This window comes from Mastigoproctus giganteus, chromosome 9, assembly GCF_048544385.1.
Source record: "Mastigoproctus giganteus isolate SK-2022 chromosome 9, ASM4854438v1, whole genome shotgun sequence".
NCBI lineage: Eukaryota > Metazoa > Arthropoda > Arachnida > Uropygi > Thelyphonidae > Mastigoproctus > Mastigoproctus giganteus.
The window spans coordinates 159,673,354-159,689,628 of NC_143583.1; the positions used below are offsets into that span (position 1 = coordinate 159,673,354).

A 16,275-nucleotide genomic window follows, 5' to 3' on the forward strand; every position below is an offset into this window, starting at 1 on the left:
TGGGTTACTCGTCTTTGGACTCTTTGAATTAGTTAAATTCTCTCTCTCTCTCTCTCTCTCTCTCTCTCTCTCTCTCTCTCTCTCTCTCTCTCTCATTTTTAGGTACAGTTTCCATACTTAGACACAGTATTCTAAGTACACTTTTACAATTGTCTTATACAATGAGATTATGACTTCCTAGTCTCTACAAGCAAATATTTGATAAATCATTGATAGGACACCATGGGCCTTCCTTGCCACCTGTCTACACTGCTTGGAGAATTTCATGTCCTACCATATCATAACTCTAAAAATCCCTTTCTTCTTCTGCTACTGTTTTTAATTCAGCCCCACCAATTGTATCATTTTTGGCGGTTCTGTGCCCCAAGTATACGACCCTACATTTTGCCACCCCATTATAACTTAGTTGTCACTTTTCTGACCATCCCTGAGTCATCTTGAAGAAGTGCTGCTTACTGCTGATCATTAATAACACTACTGATCTGGACATTATCTGCAAATTTTGACTTCATACCCTGTATCTCTTCATCAATGTTTTATAAAACTCAGAAACAAGAGTGGTCTTTGAACCGATCCATTGGGGTCTCCACTGATTAGGCTAGTCTGAAGAGGTTTATGATTAACCATTAATCATAGCCAGTGGTGAGCTATAGTGGGCTCGCGAGAGCCCATTGTTATTTTTTTTTTAAATTTGCAAGTCCATTGTTGAGATGATCATTTATTTTACAAATGAAATCCTGAATGCAATTATTCAGTATATAGAGCCGAAACTACGTTGGGGCTTGCAGGGCCCATTCCCAGCATTTGAATGGCGCAATCGATCAGTTATGTATTTTAAAATTTCTTCATTTTTGATTTAATTACAGTCAGACCTCAGTTTAACGAACTTCTTTATAGCGAATTTTTTTGATTCCCCCTTGATAATTACATTTAAAATAGTTTCCGGTGGACGAAGAAAATTTCCATGTAACGAATGGGTTAGGAGAGACAACTTTGTGTGCATTGTTCTTACCTCTGGCCTTTAGGCAATTTAGGTAATTAGAAAGCGCGAGTTAAGGGTGAAAGGGATTACCATTTCACAATGTTAGTGGTGTCCATAAAACCTCTGCAGTCACACACCGAGAAGTCGCACTAGTCAATATGCTTTCCATAGCCAGTCAGAGGATTAAGAAGATTCTCAACATGGATTATAGCCTCTGGTCAACCTGTGTTGTGGTTCCCCTTTACTCCTACAAGAAGTCATGTGTTTTTCGGAGAAGTGAGTGAACCTTGCCTTCCAGTAAATGTCTCCTGTCTATGTTTACATGGTCACAGTAGCAGAATATTCGTGCGATACATTTTGCACTGTATTCAAAGAACTAGTGAGAGTAGCAACGTAGGGGGGGGAATTGAGGCAACTAAGATATTATATAAACTTTACGAAGAGGAAATGTTGGCAGATTTTGAAACTTCGTCGAGGCTTTCACTGTGTAGAAAATGTTTTAAAATATAATGGCATACAGGAAATAATTAAAAAAACAAAAACAAAAAAACTGTATCACCAATACAGTTTTTTAGTGATACAAAAAAACTAGCGCGAATTAAAGATGATTGCTAAAGAACTTGATACAGAAACTATAAAGATCAGTCATGTGTTTGGGCCACAGTGGGCAGCTTGTAGCTTACGGACAGCAATTGAAGGTTGGAGGAATTATCCCACTTTGTGCAAACATTTTGAATCAAAGTTAATTAAATATTCTGGATTATTAAACCGACTTTTCAATCTGGAATTTCTGAACGATTTAGCACTCCTGCAGGAGCTCTCTTACCTTAACTAGAAGCTTTACAAAGCTGCAGCATCACTATAGTAAAAGCAGATAAATTAATTTTTCTAACTATCAATGCTATCACTAATTTCAAAAATTCTGAAGGAAATTATGAAGCTAAAATTAAGAGCATATTGAAGTTGAAAGAATTTGAAGGAATCGAAAGTAAGAACACATTTAAAAAATTACCTCGTGACACGTTATTAAGAATAAATTATTAATGCAACAGAGTAATTTTAAATTCAATAAAGAAAATAATGATACTATTGACGATGAGGAGTTGAAAGAAATTTTAAACATATGCTACCTGGAATCGTGGAATACGAAAGAGCTTTTGTGTCCGTGGCAAGACAGTGAAAAACGAATAAGAAATTTAAGTTTTCTGATTTTTTTTTTTATTTTTTATTTTTTATGTGAACCCCAAACACGAGAGGTATTAGAACCTATAGTACTTAGTACCGTGCTTGGATTGAAGGTTGAGAAGACGAAAGAAGATATTTGTTGACATTGGACTTGAACTTCTGTAGATTGTAATTTTCAAGAAATACATACGAAGGAAGGTTGTTCCAGAAAACAGCAGTTGAATGAATAAACGAAGAAGATGAAAAGTTGGTTCTGTGGGTTTGAAGTTGGACAGTGAATGGATGTTTGCTGGTGGCGGCACGTGTTCGGACCATTTTGAAAGAGAGAGCGGGCATTACAGAAGCCAATTCAGAAGAACAGTGCCCATGGAAGTATCTGTAGAAAAGGCATGCACCAGAAACAGTATGTCTATGAGAAAGCGAGTGGAGAGACTCTGTTAGAGATGAATCATTAATTAACCCAACTGCCCTCTTCTGAATGGAATCAAGAAGCCTGAAAGAGGTTTTGGGGGCACCACCCCAGATGTGGGAACAATATTCCATGGCAGGGCGGATTTGCGATTTATACAGAGTGAGCAGCTGTTTGGAAGAAAAGTAACGCCAAGAGTGAAAGAGAAAACCAAGTTTTTTAGATGCAGAAGAAGCAATATTTGTAATGTGCTTGTGCCAAGAGAGATTAGAAGTCAGGGTAATCTCCAAAAGAGATATATCATTTTACCTAGAAATCGGAGTGTCACTAAAGATAAGCATAGGAGCAGAAGAATCCTTTTTGCGAGATATAAGACAAGACTGAGTTTTTAGAAGGGTTGAAATCAACTAAGTTGTCTTTGCCCCTGGAGAATTACCTGAAGATCGGCATTTAAGGAATTGGTAGCAGATTTTCGAGAAGTTGAAGCTGATTGAGCAGGGCAAGGTTTCTCAAAATGGAAAGTGGAATGCAATGTGCTATCATCGGCAAAACTATGGATAGGATTTCCAGTCAATGGAAGAAGGTCATTAATATACAAGAGGAAAAGAGTGGGGGAAAGAACTGAACCTTGGGGGACACCAGCATTAGTGGAGAAGTTAGAAGACAGAGAGCCATCCACCATCACCCTCAGTGAGCGATCAGAGAGAAACTGGATAACCAATTACTAAAAACAGTTGCCAAACCATAAGATGGAAGCTTGTTTAGAAGACCTTTATGCCAGACATGATCAAAAGCCTACTTGTGTTTCACCAAACCTTTCCATTGAATTAGTCCATAAATGGGTAACATAAGCCAGAATATCACCAGTGGATCGACACTGACGAATCCATACTGGCGATCGTTTATCAGACGGAAGGTTTCTAGGTAGTTTAAGAGTTGGCAGTTAATTGATTTCTCCATTCCTTTAGAAAGAGTAGAAGTAATTGCAATGGGACGATAATTGGATGTAAGGGATTTGTCACCCTTTTTAGGAATTGGCTGGATATGAGAAATTTCCAGGCAGAAGGAAAAACACCTTTGGAATAAGAAAGTGAAAAAAGGCGGCAAAGAACAGGAATAAGTTCGGGAGCACAGGTTTTGAGAATAAGTGGAGAAATACCATCAGGACCTGGAGTTTTCTTAGCATCGAAATTCGTCAAAATCCTTCTGACATCCTTTTCACGGAAGACCACAGGAGGCATTGAATGGAGCGTGTTGGGAATGGTGGGAGGTGTTTTTCCAAGATCCTTAATACATGAATCGGAAGAAAAATGGGATGCTAGCAGGTCAGCTTTATCCTTGGCTGAAGTGACAACAGAGCCATCTGTTTTTAACAGAGGTAGGAGCAGAGATGGGCAAAAGTTGCGGCCAATAGCTTTGGCAAGAGAGCAGAATGCTCGGCTACCATTAGGGCAAGAAGCAAGTTTTCTGCTCTTAGTCTGTTCAAACTCTAGTTTGGACTGATTAATAACTGCTTTACAATTGTTGCGAGCTTTGGTGTAGGCAGAAAATGAAACTGAAGAATTAGAAACAAGCCAATTACGATATACAACATTCTTCTCTTGAACAGCCTTAGCACATTTATTGGAAAACCAAGGTTTAGATAAAGGACGAGATTTTAAAGTGGAGTGTGGGATAAAGGATTCCATTCCTGCAAGAATAATTTCACTGACACAATCTGAGCAAACATTGACATCAGAAGTTTTGAAACAGTAATCCGTCCAAGGAAAAGAAGAAAAGAAATCTCGCAGGTCATCCCATTTTGCATTCTTGTAATGCCAAACAACATGAGGTTGGGAACAGCCATGAGATAAAGGCTCCATTGGAGAAGAGACAATCACCAAGTTGTGGTCTGAAGTGCCTAAAGGACCTCTCACTTCGACCGTGTACTTAGAAGGGTTGTTTTTGAGAAAAATATCAAGCATATTGGTTGTATGATTAGGATTGTCCGGTATTCTTGTAAGTAAATGAACAATCTGTGCTAGGTCATTAGTAATTGCAAAAGCCTCAGCATCTCGACCTGCTGGGTCGGTGTGACTAGAAAACGGAAGCCAGCTGGAGTTGTGAAATCACCAAGGAAAATTACCTCACTGTTAGGAAAGTTGGACTGGAGAAAGTCAAGTTGCAAAGAGAGGAAGTCAAAGAGCTCCAAGTGATTAGTGGAGTTGGGAGAATGGTAGAGACAACAGATGAATTTGACACAATGAGGTAGAGGGATTTTAAGCCAGAGAAGATCAAAGAGAGGAGATTCCAAATTGCCAAGTCTCTGACAGGGAATATCAGAACGGACATATGCACAAGTACCACCTTTGTGGTGAAAGGAATCATACAGTGAATAATTTGGACATCTGAGATGAGCAGTAGTTGAATCAACCGATAACTGAGATTCTGTCAGAAAAAGTACATGGGGTTTGGCAGACTGCAAGTGGAAATGGATATCGTTGAGATTAGAATTGAGACCACGTATATTTGTGAAATGAATTAGGAAATGCTTGGGAGGTTTAGATCTTTTCGCCGATAACCTTGCTCTGTTAGTTTCACAATTCATGGTGTATTCAATAGTAAGAAAAAGTGGGTGGGACATGGTGTATGAAGTAATGAAATTTTTGGATATGGCATACACGTGGTAAGAATATACCCAAATTCTTGACATAACGTGGCCTTGGCAATGCTTCCCGCATACACACTACTCGGACTCCCTCCAGTCACTATCTGGAAGAGTAGAGGTAGCAAGATTATACACTAGCTGATCCGGAAGCCTCCTAGAGAGTTATCAATAGGTTCGGTCCAGTGTACTAACTAGCGGCCCACCTGCGAACACCGTTTTAGAGCTGTACCCTCGAAATGTAAGGAATATTGGATCTCGCCAGGATGTTCATCATAACCTCAAAAGTCGTCAATCATACTGCATGATGGGGGATAGGGAAGGGTTGACCGGAACTTAGCGCTAGAGACTAAACATGGGTTCCACCACTTCAAGCCTCCAATAAGCAAAGTGGTGGTATGCCACCGGTTGATGAGAGTCATCTACCACCTAGTACTGCCTGGTAACATAGAGGGGCAGCATTTCTCCATGTGGTGTGGGCATCACACCTCGACCCCTGCTTACGTTGGTTCACACCTGGGTGGTTACTTGTGCGTGGAGGTTATACCCAGGATTACTAACAGTCCCACCATCGTGAAGGTGTAAGCAGAGGATTTGGCTGTCACAAACCGTCCGGACTTCGCCGAAATTGGGTCCACTTGACTTAAGTGTCACCCGAATATTAGTTCCATCAGCGTTTTAGACTCCCAGGTAGCAAGTGCAGCTTGTCTGGCCTATCTGAGAGAATGTCTGTGACAACCTCAAGGACGTGATAAAATATGAAATAAAAATTAATGATTTTAGAGATTTTGTCGAAGACAGTTTATCCTTAAAATCGAGTGACATTCACTCTTCAATTATAAAAGCCAGAAATATCTTTGAAACCACCGCAATTAGCAGTGCTTTCAGCGTAATGAATAATATTGTATAAATGGATGAATAATGGAAAACCATTGCTTCAATTTGATCCGGACCTTTAAAAGTTCATTATATCTATGCATTTAAATAGAGATGATGGCCAAAATATGCTGTTTCAATAAGATATAGATAAATTATTCAGTTAATTTGATAAATGACCATTAGACCTGTTAGAAAATGTAAGGTTCTTTCTTTGAGTAGTATTAATCCCTGATTATCTTATTACTTGGGAAACAAGAAACATATTTTTCATTTGATAATGAAAGGAATTTAGGAGCAGCAATGTGATATGAAGTTCTCTTAATAGTGTGGACAGGTTGCTAGGCCTTTTATATCTATGATGCATAGGAATCTTGTTAGTAGGGACAAAAAGATAATTATCCCATTGTATAAAATCTTGGTTTTATATAATGGGAGATATATAATAATTCATGTCATGAATTATTTCTGTAGCAAAAGCAAAGTATAGGGACCAGATGCGTGCATAGGAATTTGATGAAGGTATTTTATGGCTTTGAAAGGCTCGAATAAACTAAATAATTTGGATTTCTTATTTCTTCTTGGCACCTCCGTATCCAAGTGGGCAGGAGCATCAGGGCGTAGCACATGCTTCTTGATTAGACCGGGGTTCGAGCCCATGACCACCAGATACGGAGGATGCGGAAAGGTCAGGGAATGACCACCGCATATCACCGGAGCAATATGGCCTTATGACCACTGCATATCCCCGGAGCAATATGGCTTTATGCTCCTAAAAACCAAATAAACAATCTTATTTCTTTCATAGGTGGCACAAGCTAGAGGACACAAATTAAGGAAGGATAGTTGCAGGAAAATTATCCTTTAGCTCAGGGGTCCCCAAAGTGGTCAATATCAACCCCCATGGGTTGATAATAAAATCTACAGGGTCGATAAACTTCCAGAGGTCAATTGGGGCTATTAAACATTTTTACTTGTATTCATAAATTTCAGACCAAGTGCAGAAATAGAAGAAATAGCCAAGATTTTAATACTAAAATACAGAAATATAAACTATCTTAGCTTATGTTGAGAAAATTTAGTCATTTTTGAATGACCACAAAATTTTTTTTAATATTGAAATGAGTTTTTTAATTCCTTGTTTTATCATTACCTTGTTTTCTGTTATATTGTTATACTATGAATACTAAATTGAGAGGTAATCTTAATTGAACCCAATTTCTTTCTTTCAGGATGTTTCACATCTGCACTTACTCTAAAATATAAATTGAGCTACAACCCTAATAAGTACAATGGCTGCTACTGTATCTAAGAAAAAATGTTGAAAGTATTCACAAGAATATTTGAAATTTGGATTTGTGCCCTCGATTAACAATGATATATGTGCCTCTTGTGTGAAAAGACTTTTAGTAATGATGCCACGAAACCTTCAAAAATGAAAGAACTCATTGAACAGATTCATCCTGATAAGAAAAACAAAGATCTTAAATTTTTTAAGGTGCTGAGGGAAAAATTCAGAAATCAGCCAAATTTAAATACATTTTTTAAAGCATCTGCTCATGCTGATATTCAAGGAGGACTGAAGGCATCATTCAATATCTCTCTATTATAGCAAAGAAAGGAAAAGCATATATCATTGGTGATATACATAGATTATAATACCAGCAATTAAAGAGGTGATTGAAACAATTATGAAGAAGGATTCCTATCTTGTTTTAAAATGCCTGCCTTTAAGTTCGAATACAGTGTAACGATGCATTGATGAGATGGCCGATGATGTGGGAAAAAACCATGGTGTCTGAGTTTCAAAATTGCAAATTCTCCATCCAACTCGATCAGTCAACTTTCGGCAGTTCAAATATTCTAATGGCCTATGTGAGGTATTACAGCCAAAGCCAAAAAAAAATGTATTGTTGACAAGTTTTTATTTCCATGTATATGAAAGTTGATGGAAAAGGTGAGAATTTTACAATTTTTGGAAGAGTACTTTAAGAAAACAATGCAGTGGCTACTGATGGTGCACCAGAAATGGTTGGCTGTTACAGAGGATTTGCTGCCCTTCTCGAAAAAAAGGTTCCAGAAGTATGCACTGTTCATCGTGTGTTACACAGACATCATCTTGTAGCAAAGAAACTCAGTGGTAAGCTGCATGATACTCAAAAAGTGTGTATCAGATCAATTAATAAAATCAAAGCGCATCCATGAATTCATTAATAAGTATGTTGACATAGTAGCTAAATCTTTATTTAATAATAAAAGTATCAGCGATTATTGGAAGAATATAAACATTACAACAAAATATCCCAAACTTTCTGCAGCCGTTGAACCATTTTTACTTGCGTTTCCAAGCACTTACATGGTCAAAACAGTTTTAATCGCATAAATGGTATTTTAACAAAAGAAAGGAACCAACTAAACTTGGAAGGACATGGTGAGTTAAGATTAAAACTCACAAACCTCAAACCCAATATTAAAGAGCTTATTAAAACCCATCAACCACATTCTTCATATTAATTATGTTTAATAAATATAATATTTAATATGATATATAAAATTCAATAAAGAATATGTTAATTTATTTTTAATATATTTTATTTTTACAGAGGAATTCAGAAAAAAAAACGGAATAAATTTCAAAAAAATGAAGAGTTCAGGAAAAAAAAACACTTTAAAAGTAAATTTTAAAATTAAGTAAAAATTTTTTTAAATATTTTAATCTTAGATGATATATACATCACATCAGACCCCATTTAGAGCTTCATTAAATGTTCCCCACATTTTTTGATGTAAATTAAGAAACACATCCCCTTCACTGCGATTAAACTCAGAAACAGTCCTTAAAATATTGTTGTTTTTATTATTTTTTATTAAATGGTTGGGGGTCGATGAAGTATAAAGGATTTCATTAAGGGGTCGTGACTCCAAAAAGTTTGGGGACCCCTGCTTTAGCTAAAGGTTATTAACTGTCGGAATAACTTGGCCACATAACTAAAGAGCTTATATAAATTTAAGGAAGGAATGAACAAATACCTAATAAAACAAATTTTTTGTTTTTTTGAAAATAAGACTGATGATGAATAAAGCTGGCTTCCTTGCATCAGTTTGCTCCTTTGTTAATACTAATATTAGTTTTAGTAAGCTATACTACAGCTTTCTTGGATATTTCCAATGGATGGTGTAAGTAAGAATCTCCAGTGAGTTCAGCTGTTTTGCATGATCTTCAGTGTTCATTGTTTTTTAATTATTTCCATGAATGTGTTGCAGAGATATTAAATGATTTTGTAGGTTCTTTGTTTAATAGTACACCCTATGTTTGTTGCATTTAATTATATTGTTGCATACACCCAACAATAGGGGTTAATTCTCATAGGAAAACAAGGAGACCATATTATAAGTCATAGCAAGCATTGTTACCGTGTCACTTTAAACAGTTCTGAAGTAAATAAGTCTTTATTTTGTTGCATTTTAATGTGAGGTGTTTTTAGAAAGCAGTGATCATTACTGTTTTTTTATTATGCTAAGAACTGCATGAAAAAATATAAATTAAGTAAAGCATAAACGTTATTGAAGATGTGACTAATTTTTTTCTCATTATGTTTCAGGCACTTACAGACTGATCTGCTATAATGTAAAGTTGCAGAGTTCACCAGAAATATGATCCTCAATATTTGAGGATACGGCTTTTCAGATTAGTTTGTAGATGGTCTAAGGAGTTTCATTCTGGAAGAGAGAGCGATAGTGTTGAAGATGAATAGCCTTCTGGATGACCAATTGCAGGACCAGAACTAGTGGAAACACTCATATGAGATGCATATATTTTCAGATTCTTAATTCTTTGCAATATCTTCATAGTTCAGAAAAATGACAGAGCTATTAGCAAGATGGGTACTAGAGCAAGTGAAAAGTAACAAATGGCTTGTATGCACTGTCATGACAGAAGATATTCATTTGACCTTTTCTGTTAATTCAGAAACCAGAATTCTATCAAAACATAAAAGAGTGACTGCCACAGGAAAGTTTTCCATTTGGTCATTATTAAAAAAAAAAATTGTATGTAATATCTTGAGATCAATAGGGACTAAACTATATAACTTTTATGAAAGAAAATGATATAATAAAGAGCAGCCATCTGCAAGATGTTTCCTCCTAGCCATCACAGCAGAATGTTCTTACTTGGAAAGTGGTTTCATCTTGCATTACAACAATGTATTGTCTCATATATTAGACAACTTTGCCTCACAGAGAAGCATGTTAACTATTGCCATATCCCTCCATGTTCTCTTGATTTAATCTCTTATAGTTTTTATTATTGCCAGGATTGGATTTCCTAAAAGACAGAAAGGTATTAGAACCATTCATCACTGGAAATTTTCTTACTATGTAAAACTTGTTTCCAGTGATAACATGCAGAGTGTAATTTTTATTCTAACATAATAAAAATTAGTTGACTACTTCTGCACATACCTCGTAATCCCTACCATTCTCCCTACTCTATCATTGCATATTTTAACATTTATGTTGATTAGAAAATAGGCTAGTAACTGAGTTTTTACCCACATAATATATCACATTATCTGAGTAAAACTTAGTCATTTTTTTATTTCTTTCATGTGTTTATACATATTGATTTATTTATTAATAATTATATATTACTTTTAGCTGCCAGTAAGCATGTTTGAATCTGTTATTGATCTTGTGAGTGGAGAGGTAAGTTTTTTTTTAACATGTATTTGTTGCAGCCTGTAATAAAAATAAATATTCATATTTGTTTACTAGAAATGTAGTCACCTTTAATTAGTTGCATACATTCAAGAATTAATTCTCTGTATATTTAATATTATTTATAGTTATAAGCTGTGCAGGAAGAAGTACTACTAGACAACTTGTTTCATTTTTTATAAGAAATTAGTCCTTTGTAACATGTGAACAGGGTAATTTATTTTATATTGTATGTTATGTTTTTTTTTACCCGAATCCTGCATTGGCTTCAGAATCCTATTCACCTATAAAAACAGTCTTTCTATAATAACATTACCCTGTCATTATCAGTTTGTGGTTCTCAATCAGTAATATCAGTTATCTTTTGGTAAGCATAATTCTTCCTTTAGTAAATTCCAGGAGACTTCCATTTAAATATACAGAACTTTAACAATTTAATCAGTACTCCACAAAAGGTATGTAATGTCATAAAATATAGGCCAAAGAAAGAATTTACAACCTCAACGATGATATTTAAATACAGCCACCATGCCATACAAGAAATATCTTTTACAGATTATCAAAAACCATATTGCAGAGTTAGCACTGATCACAGGATCCTACTATACCATAGCAAGTTTTCTTGCATAATATAGAAGTTATATAGTTGAACCTCCAAAATTCAGTAACTTAGAAGTCTTACCAATCTTGCCAGAATCTGGAATTTCCAAGCTAAATTATGTACAAGTACACTAATTTTATGTTAAATTAGTGTATTTGTACATAATTCTGCTTACAGATGATCTCACATTGAGAGAAGTAATATACAGGTAACCCTCGTATAACCTGGTAGTTGTGAGAAACCATGTTATATATGGGACTCAGAAAAAGTACAAAAAGAGGGGTTACTTTCCAAACGCTAACAAAAATACATTATTTCATTAACAAAACTAACAAAAATACACTATTTCATTAACAAAACTAACAAAAATACACCATTCTAGATTTTGTGTATCTTCTACTCTCTTTAAAAAATCAGTAATCTGGGTTTGTTTGATTTTCTTGATAGATCTTTGTGAGTATCATACATTTTTCCACATGCATTTAACTTTGATGGTTTTACTTCTTTTGGCGATAAAGCTATGATTCTGATACAGTCCACAATTGAGAAATGTTTCCTTGCCTTCATTACTTCAATAGATTCAGAATCAATTTTTTTCCAAAATCCATTGTAATGATTTTCTGATGTAATCAGTTTTAAAGGTGGATATAATGCCTTGATCTACTGGCTGAATGAAATAAGTTGTATTAACCCAGTACAACTGTGGTGGTAGGAACATAACTTTAAAGTTTGGATGGCTGAAATCTTTTGGATGGCCGGGTGTGCTATCCAATAGTCATAAAACTAGAAATCTAGATTTTTTTCCACAAGTTCAATAGCACAGAGCGTAACATGTGAATTTTTCAACAAAATAAAATACAGGGATTTCTCAATAATTTTTTTTTGACTAGCGAGTCAAAAGTGGGGATTCAAAAAAGAGTGGAAATGTTGAAAAATTACATCCAACGTAATAGCAGGGTTTTCCCTGCACAAAATCTCAAAAATACCCTGTTATGTGAGGGTTACTGAAATTCTCTAACCATGTTAGAGTGAAACCATGTTATATAAGTACCATGTTGTGTGAGGATTGCCACAATTTATCAATCGTGTGGTTGAGCAAACTGTGTTATACTTTTTTATATATTTTACAATATATATTACAGTTATATATTTACAAATGAAAAACCTTTTGTGGCAATGGGAAATTGTGGGAGCAAAGTTAAAAAATATGTAGTTAATGATATTGAAATTTTGCAAGATTATTTAATGAAAAAACTTTCGCGCCTACAGGCCAGTAAGGCTCCTGGAGTTGATGGAATATACCCTATAATCTTAAGGGAGACGGCAAGCGAGTGCATTGAACCATTGAGGCTAATTATGCGAGCACCACTAGACTGGAGATTCCCTTGTATTGGAAAAGTGCAAATGTATCTCCCATACATAAGGGTGACTCTAAAAGTGAAGTTGGAAATTATCGACCTGTCAGTCTGACTTCAGTAGTAGGGAAAATCATGGAGGCAATGATCAAGGGTGGAATTCAGGATCATTTGGATCGAATTGAAATTCTCAAGGATACTCAGCATGGTTTTGTAAAGGGAAAATCATGTTTAACAAATCTGGTTCGCTATTTCGAAAGGGTCACTCACGAGCTGGATTTAGGGAATAATTTCGACATTGTTTATTTAGATTTCAGCAAAGCTTTTGACTCAGTCCCACATGAGCGGTTGCTTTATAAGCTGGAACAGGTTGGAATCACTTGGAAAATCCTTAGATGGATAGCAGGATGGCTTCAGGGCAGGAGGCAGAGGGTTGTGATAAATGGCTATTCCTCAGATTGGGTTGATGTAAGAAGTGGGGTTCCCCAAGGATCAGTATTAGGACCACTGTTGTTTTTAATTTTCATAAATGACATTGATGAAGGGATAGAGGGCGTGATGTCTAAATTTGCAGATGATGTTAAAATTGGTAGAGTAGTTAATGATCACTGTCAAGCTGAGCTTCTTCAGGACCTAGATAGACTTCAGGAATTCAGAAAAATGGCAGCTATGCTTTAATCCAACAAAGTGTAAGGTATTACACCTGGGAAACAGTAATCCCAAAATAACTTATTCACTTGGTGGAGTTCAGCTAAACCCAGTACTGGAGGAAAGGGACTTGGGTGTTATGATACTGTCAGACATGAAATTCTCTGAGCATTGTAAACAGGTTGCAAGGAAGGCCCATGGTGTCCTATCGATGATCTATTGAACTTTTGCAAGTAGAGATAGGGACGTGATAATCCCATTATATAAGGTTTTTGTTAGACCACACTTGGAATACTGTGTTCAAGTATGGATACCGCACCTAAAGAAAGACATCGAGCTTCTTGAAAGGGTGCAAAGATGGGTAATTCACCTGGTGAGATTGGCAAAAGGGTGTCCTTATGAAGAAAGACTTAGAATATGTGGGTTGCAGAGTTTGGAAACTAGACCCCTTAGAGGAGATTTGATTTAGGTGTTTAAGGATCTGAGAGACATCAGTAAAATGAATGAGGATGAAATTTTCAACATTATAAATGATGCTAGAACTAGGGGACATAAATTCAAGTTATGGGGGGAAATGTTTAGATTGGACTGCAGGAAGTTTCATTTTAGCCAGCGAGTTATAAATTACTGGAATAAGTTGCCTTCATGGGTGATAGAGGCCGACAGTTTGGGGAAATTCAAAGGTCATCTGGATAATACTTTCGGGTAAGGGAAGCGCATAGGATGATAGGTTTAATTTCCTTTTTTTTAATTAATTATTATTATTTATTTATTATTATTATTTTTTTATCATTGTTTTGTTCGGATTTTTTTTTTTTTGGCTGGTGCAGCATAAGCCATAGGCTTTCTTGCACCATGCGGCCATTACTAATTCTAATACAACCCCCCGTATAGTATTAGTATTAGTAATGGCTGCATGGAAATATTGTACAGGCAATACATGGAAAGTAATGTATTATACAATGCATTAAAAATAAAACTATTTTCCCTTCTAAAATATATCATGCAGAGTTGATAAACCAAAGCCAAAATTTTTGCCTTACTGAAGTCTTTATCCTCAAGTGACTTGTATAATAAATGCAAGTCACTTGAGGATAAAGTGACTTGCATTTGTTATCAATGCAGTGACTTGCATTGATAACAACAGATAACCACTGTTTGCATTTTGAACCACCATGGTCCTCTAGGTGGCAGAATATAGGCAAATACAAATGGATGAAAGTATCTTTGCCAGTGTTGTTTACAAACGTAACATCAGTGTGTTCCTAATGTTGTTCAGGAATAGTAGTAGACAATTGCATAGGCCTTTTAAATTTCTCAATGTGATTAGAGCTGAGTAAAATTTGTTGTAGTGCTGAGATGAAATCTTTATCCTATATAACTATGTCTGATGCAGTGTTTGGAAGAATGGCCACCAATCCATGAACTTTTGCTGATTTTCAAGTGGTTCTTCGGATTCATCCGTTTCCCTAAAATTGCTAGATTTAGGTAGTCTGAGATGACAAACTATCACATTGTTGCAGTTAGTTAGTTTATCTTTTCAGTCATGTATTTTCTTGAAATGGCATAGCATTTAACTTAACAACAGTATATAATACTAAAACAAGGTAGTTCTTGTTTTAATATTAAATTCAGATTATAGCTAGTGAGAACCAAGACTACTTTGCAATGTTAAATTCAGAAATTACACTTATTAATTTTACTGTTAGTCTAGGAAACACAATGCATAAAACTTTGTGGAAATGCTATAATCATACTGCTAGATGTGATGAATCTGCCTGAGCCTGAGCCGCTTTCAAAAATTTGGTGTGTTTGTGTGTGTGTGTGTGTGTGTGTGTGTGAGAGAGAATGCAATGTTTTAAAAGATGCTAGTTGCATTAACTGTTGATTTTTTTTTAAGCATTAGTATAATCTGATGTGTTTGCAATAATTTGAGGTGTATGTAATGCAGTAAATTCAAAAAGTCAAAAAGATTGCATATTCACCATTGATTTTATTAAAACATAGTTCTTGTTCCTCCAGCGTTCAGAAAATTCAAAAAAATTCCTCTATTTCTCTAAAAAATCTTCCATGAACTTAATTCATAATTCTGCTGAACAAGTTTTTTTGGTGATTTAGGCTATTATAGAGGAGACCTGACTGTACAGGATAAATGAAAAGAGGTTTCATGCATTTGTTGTACATAAGGTATAAGGTATGTTCGTGTCAGACGGCGCCTGGGATTTCTCCCATCTCCGCGTATGTTCGCTGTATCGAGGACAGCACACTGTCAAGCCAGAGACTTGAAAATGTGCGGGTCATGTCTGTGCAGTGTGATCTGTTGTGCCCATTGTTTGTCCGGCTTATTGGCCGCCTGGCCCCTGGTGGGGCCCGACGTTGCCCATACCTTGCCACGTGGAGGCTAGCTGGGTGTCCAGCATCATGACGAGTTGCTCCGGCAGGTCCTGCCACCTAGTTTCCTGGGATTTCAGTGGCTAGGACCTAAAAAATAAATAAATTAATAAAAAAAAAATAATAATAATAATAATAAAAGTAAAAAAAAAATAATAATAAAATAAAAATAAAAAATAATAATGATAAAAGTAAAAAAATAAATAAATAAAATAATAATAATAAAAAAAAAAATATATATATATATATATATATAGGCGTTTGACGTTAATTCTTAAGGAGATTGCTGTTAGCAAATCGCTGGTTGGGGTTGAACGATAGAAAGATGTGTTAAAAGGCCTAATAGGTCGGGCAGAATTTTGTTGTTATTAAATTTAGACGTGTGGGCTATACGTTAGATGAAAGATAAAAGTGGGAGGAAGGGGAGGCTGAAGACTGGGGGGGTAGAAGTAGAAGTAAGGGGTC

The 16,275-nt window shown here is 35.8% G+C and overlaps 1 protein-coding gene across 2 annotated transcripts in view; it reads left to right on the plus strand.

Moving 5' to 3' along the window:
* CSN6 (COP9 signalosome subunit 6) overlaps positions 1–16,275 on the plus strand; it is a 256,482-nt gene that overhangs the window by 134,822 nt on the left and 105,385 nt on the right. Inside the window, exons 5-6 of one of the 2 annotated variants that reach the window (XM_090381728.1) lie at positions 10,344–10,346; positions 10,756–10,803. In XM_090381728.1, coding sequence (XP_090237854.1) covers positions 10,344–10,346; positions 10,756–10,803 — 51 coding nt within the window. The remainder of the gene's footprint in view (positions 1–10,343; positions 10,347–10,755; positions 10,804–16,275) is intronic. The other variant, XM_090381726.1, reaches the window with a different exon arrangement.